This window comes from Microtus ochrogaster, chromosome 2 (assembly GCF_000317375.1).
Source record: "Microtus ochrogaster isolate Prairie Vole_2 chromosome 2, MicOch1.0, whole genome shotgun sequence".
In the NCBI taxonomy this organism is placed as follows: domain Eukaryota; kingdom Metazoa; phylum Chordata; class Mammalia; order Rodentia; family Cricetidae; genus Microtus; species Microtus ochrogaster.
This window is the reverse complement of record NC_022010.1, coordinates 90,846,950-90,852,934: the sequence shown is the minus strand read 5'-3', so window position 1 is coordinate 90,852,934 and position 5,985 is coordinate 90,846,950. Positions and strand designations below refer to the sequence as shown.

The 5,985-nt window shown below is 34.6% G+C and overlaps 1 protein-coding gene across 1 annotated transcript; it reads left to right on the top strand.

Annotated features, from left to right (window-relative positions):
• Nucleotides 1–4,588: 4,588 nt before the first annotated feature.
• On the top strand, nt 4,589–5,512 carry LOC101997891 (olfactory receptor 2J3-like). Its single transcript, XM_005345280.1, has one exon. It carries the CDS (start codon nt 4,589–4,591, stop codon nt 5,510–5,512), a length of 924 nt encoding a protein of 307 aa, XP_005345337.1.
• The last annotated feature ends 473 nt before the right edge of the window (nt 5,513–5,985 follow it).

Here is a 5,985-nt window from a genome sequence, read left to right as displayed (position 1 = left end):
AGATGCTATCTGATGGCTCTCTTAGATTTTGGGTTGGTGAAAGACAGGGTTTAGCTAAGTTAATAGATTTCAAAGATTTCTAACTACCATTCATAAGATGTTAGTTCAGAAAGAGAGATGAGCAAGAAGTGACTGTTCTGGAGGAGTAAGACTAGCCCAAGCTAAGGTAACTAGCCTCCAGACCGGTAACATTCCAACTGTTCCTGCACAACTCCCGTTCTAGTCAGTCAATTAGTCTTTGGAGGCAAGGTTTCTTTTTGAGAACTTTTCTTCAAAGACAAGAATAAAATTAAGTGTATCAAGGGAAGTAATTACAGCAATTGCACCCAAACTTGCCATGAAGTGTTCCCAATCTAAGAAAAAAGTTTAAAACTATTTTAGAAAACTTCCATCTTTAATCAAATGGCAGTAATCACTTCAATTTGAATTATTTTAAAATTTTCTGTTATATGAATTCTTTTGAATTCAGCCATAGTTTTAAAGGAAGTTATTTCTAAATATTGTATGAACTTGTTTCCCTGGACCCATCACTCAGTGATGGATCGTTTCTTCTAGTTTACTGACAATGTCACATTGCTGCAAATTACGATTAAGGTTAGCTGAGAAGGCTAGAGACAAGCTGATTTCTCCAAATATTCCTGATGAAGTTTATTTCTATTTCAATATTTTTCTACAAGTGTTGCACTTACCATTAAGAGCCAAAATGTTAAAACTACAGATTATTTTATTAATCTTTTGTCACAGCTAATTAGGAAGTATCTCTTATTAGTCACAAGAGCATGTAAAACAAAACAGAGATGGGATTGTTGGAGAAGACAAAAAATTCAGTAAACAAAAGATATTTAAATCCTAGGTCACTCAATAGCTATGTAACAAATAGAAGATTTAATCTTCCAAAGAAAGATTAGAAATTTGCAGCTCAAAAAGGGTTATTAGTATTGATGAATTATGGTTTATGTTTTTAAAAATAAACAAATGTAAGACTCGTTAGTGTAACATATTAACTTGAAAAAGCCATTTAATGATTTATAAAACTGGCAATGTTTTTGTAGGAGAGAGTAATCAAGCATAGTGATTCAAACCTATGCTTAGGATCTAAATACAATATTACTGATTGTCAGTTCCAAAGGGAACCCCAAAATGACGGTCTTCACTTATCTCAAGCTGGACTATAGAAGGACTCTTGGTTGAGGTATAAAAGCTAATATGCAAAATTCCTCAGGAACCTGTGAAACAGATTTCTGCCCACCAGAAAGGGTCAGTTCCCTCGGTGTATATCTAAGTTTACATATTAATGTCCATGCTAGACTCTGAACTCTCTTTTTCCTATTCACATGTACCTGTTAGGTAGTTCAAAGCCCAAGCCAGCATCCTGGCCTTTCCCCCCTCTTCCTCTATTCTAAACTCCCAGTCTGTTCCAGTTCACAAGGTTTCCTCTGCTCAGCATTTTTCTAAGTTTGCTTCTCTAACTCCAGCCATGGCCAGTCTGCTTCTTTTTCTCTCTGCTCTGGACTCTTCCAGATGCCTCTGGCTGTTCTATCTTCCTTACTTACAATAAAAACCTTATCCCTAACCATGGAACAACTATTCAAGGTTTTTTTGTTTTTGTATTTTCTGTGCACAATTTTACACTTACTTCCCTAAAGAAAAGACAATTTTTAGTGACAGCAGCTCAGTCTGTAGCTTGGGTAATTTTCTCCCTCATAGTCTAAATATGTCCTTTCCTCTGTCTTTCCTGTAAGCCTGTTCATAATCTTGGAAGTACTCACTGGACTCTGCTTTCTTATTAAGAACCAGTCTGCCACCAACTTAGGCTTAACATCCATCTTATAACAAAAACAAACTAGGTTCATTCTGTTTATGATTAAACCTCTGTTTCTCAAGGGATGGGCTTTGCTCTACCTGTAATTTTAACTACAAAAAAATTTGTACTGCCAGTTCCAGGAATGACAACCATGTCTCTGTTCCAAAAACTTAATTGTCATCTTGCAGCCATACCTTTCAAGAGGGTTGCTATGGCTACTTTGTTATAACTATCTGTTATGACCACCTTACAATCAAGTCTTTATTTTAGGAGGTCATTAGAAATAACTTTTTATGATGTTCAGTTCCTATAATCCTGCCTATTTTACCCATAAAATCCCCTATTTGGAAACCACCTACCCCCAAACTTTCTCACATCCAAGACTGACTTCTTCAACTCCACCTTAGGGGGAGGCAGCCCATGTGCATGAATACAAAAGCTTGTTACTTTTACTTAAAACTAATTACTCGCTTTAGCTAAATCATTTATGATGATTTTGGTAGATAGTTTTTCTCCTCCCATCTTTGGGCTTAATACTTAGACTTTTATCTCTTAAATAATGTCCCTAGCACACATTATAGCACCCTCTCATCCAGACTCCCAATTTTATTAACATCATCATTTAATTAATACTTATACATTAATATGTCCATAATCTGTGGTTTTTAAATTTCTGCTTATATTATGTTTCTAACATAAAAAAACCTAGCATGTAAATAAGTATATTAAAAATCAAAGCTATTTCTTTTTGTAGGCACTTTTAGTTGAGGTATAATATATCTCCATTCATAAGTATTAATACTTCTGAATGTGTTATTTTTCCTCTTCTTTCATATATATGTAAGATTATTAAAATTGCAATTGTGTTTCCTAGTACCACATAAGTAGAAAGGTTTTTTCAAAAAAAATTAAATAATTTACTTGCTATAATCAGACTTGGGAGTCATAAAATGTTCTTCAAGTCAGATTCCCACTATCCATTTTCAATAAACAAAATTAAAAATGGAAAGCAAAAAAATAATGGAGATTTACTCAATGTGATCATATCAGGAAGGGGCCAAGAGATCCAGGAAGGACTTCCAGGTCAGAATCCTAAAGTAAGACCAGAATTTTCATAGAGAGCGAAGGTTAGGCACATTTAATTAGTCCAGTTTAAGGTGCAGTCCATCCTCCACTGACTGACTCATCATTATCCGGGCTTCAATCACATCCTATAAGATGGTTTGACGAGCTGTTCGAACTATGTGAAATCTCTATCTGGAATATAAGTTGTTTCTCAGGCTGCACCTTTTCCTTCCAAAGCATGGCATTTCCAGGGTAATTCCCATTTCTTGGGATTATTGTTTAATGGTGTCATAGTCAGAGTAAGAGACATTAGTGTGCTTTTATAATATCTTCATTTCTCCAGGATAGTTATATTATCATGTAAGTAGAAACTATTAGAAAATGCTAAAAACAAACTTTAAATAATTTATTTGTTATCAAATACCATTCTTGAGTGGAAATCATATTCCCTCACTCTGTTAGGTTAACAATTCCTCATCTATTATCCTAGAATGAATGAGAACTTGATTTGTTTTCTAAAAAGATATCTACTTAAGGTATAAAATTATTTTATATTTTCTTTTGGGAACATTTTATTGTTGAAATTTTCAAACTTACATAATAGTTACATAAAGAACAAGCAACAGTAATTTATCAAATATATAAATGGATCCTTAGTGTACATTTTTCTGGGGAAGTTTTGCTATTTCGCATATTTATTGTCTATCAACACAAAATCTATCTATCATCTATCTATCTATCTATCTATCTATCTATCTATCTATCTATCATCTATCTATCTATCATCTATCAATCATCTATCTATCTATCTATCTATCTATCTATCTATCTATCTATCTATCTATCATCTTCCTATCTACCTACCTATTTCACTAACATCTATCTATATAGCATCTATCCATCTTTTAATCACCCATCACTTTTTATGGACCATTGGGCCATTGATTGCACATGGAAGTATTTCCCTTACACTGTTTTTCTTGATGTTTCCTTCCAAGAACAATAAAATTATTAATGTAAACTCTGTAAAGTTCAAATGATAAGCAATTTAAAAGTGGCAAAATTATCAGTATAAATTCAAACTTTTCCAATTCTCTAAGGAGTTTGAGCTATTTTTCCAAGTGTGTGATCATCTGGGCACCAACTTTTAAAATCTATTTACCCAATTACTTAGTCTTAATTGCTATAGTAACTGACATTTTTGTAGAGTATAGGGAATCTATTTTGTGTTCATTTGAATTGTTCTCATGTTTCTTCCTTACAAGAGTTTGGTTGTGTCTTCTGAACAGTAGTGATACTTCAGTGACATCCTGTTTCAAATTATCGCATCAGTAGCCATGGACACTGGTTTGTGTCATCACTAGTGAGCTAACAGTGTGTAGTTATGGAGACATTAGCAAGGTTTCTGTACTACAAAGTTTACTTTGTGATTAACAAGTAATTTATAAAGTTGTATTTTAGAAAATGTAAATAATCTATGTCTCAGAAAATATATCCACAACTTTTGCATTCATTCATGTCATCTAACAGTCATTCATTTTATACTTTATAGTTATGCTTCTAGCAAATAGGATACTTTTACCTTACTGATTTTTCTTTTTTTCATAGAATATGAGTTTGATGATGCTTTATATTCTTTAGTCAACAACTGTGATTATTTTTCTTAACACTCAAGTTTTCTTAGAAGTGAAGATAAAACAAAAGAGAATGTAAACTAGTATGGAAAAAATCAATGCAAGTTCTGAAGGGTACTTCATTCTTCTGGGTTTTTCTAAGTGGCCTCACCTGGAAGTAGTTCTTTTTGTGGTGATCTTGATATTCTACTTGGCAACATTGACAGGAAATCTCTTCATTATCATCCTGTCACACTTAGATTCACACCTCCATACGCCCATGTACTTCTTCCTGTCAAATCTCTCAGCCCTGGATATCTGCTACACTACTAGTTCTGTCCCTCAGCTGCTATTCAACCTCTGGGGCCCACAGAAGACGATATCTTATGCTGGTTGTATGTTCCAACTCTATTTTGTCCTTGCTTTGGGTACCACAGAGTGTGTTCTTTTGGTGGTGATGTCCTATGATCGCTATGCAGCTGTGTGCAAACCCTTACGTTACTGTGTCCTCATGAATCCTCGTTTCTGTCACATGCTAGCAGCAACCTCCTGGATATGTGGCTTTTTGGACTCAGCACTTCATTCTCTCCTCACTTTCTGGGTACCTCTGTGTGGAAATCACCAAGTAGATCACTTCTTTTGTGAAGTCCCAGCACTGCTCCAGTTATCCTGTGTTGACACGAGAACTAATGAGATGACTCTACTGGTTGCAAGCTCTCTTTTTGTCCTCATCCCGCTCATTCTTATTTTCACTTCCTACGGTGCTATTGCTCAAGCTGTCCTAAAGATGCACTCAAACACGGGATTTCAGAAAGCATTTGGAACCTGTGGAGCCCATCTTATGGTTGTATGCCTTTTTTTCATTCCAGCCATGTGCATTTATCTTCAGCCTCCAACAGAAAATTCTCAAGATCAAGCCAAGTTCATTGCCCTCTTCTATACTGTCGTCACACCTAGCCTGAACCCTCTCATCTATACTCTGAGAAACAAAGATGTCAGAGGGGCAGTAAGGAGGCTAATGAGTCAGTAGTATCTTGAGTACTAGTGACATTAGCAGTGTGATGGTACATTTCTTCCCCAAGGTTCCCCAGTTCACCCATTCTTTGTCCAACCACTTTTCTACTCAAGCAGTGAGACTTTTTTATAAGTTCTCACAGACTCACACAGTATTATGGTGGATATAAATAAACTTTATCTGCCTAAGACAACTTTTTTGAACATAGCTTTGTTAAAAGTCAGATTTTAAAAGCATCAGTTTTATCCTCAGATTATAACTCTAATGAATACAAATCTGATCAGTCTTATATGTGACTTGCTGTATTTGTCAATGAAAGATCTGTTTTTAATAATATAAAATCTTTGTAGTGTGTCTTTTAACCTTTTAGTTTCTATGCAGAATATTTTTTATGTTTTACCTTTTGTTTAAGGCATAATTAAATGTGTGATACATTTTCCCCTTCATAAACAAGTGTCAGAAGGAATTTTGCTCCATGTTTTTGATAT

What these genes read in the sequence shown, in the direction of transcription:
- LOC101997891 (XM_005345280.1), top strand. Translation starts at nt 4,589, where the DNA reads ATGGAAAAAATCAATGCAAGTTCTGAAGGGTACTTCATTCTTCTGGGT.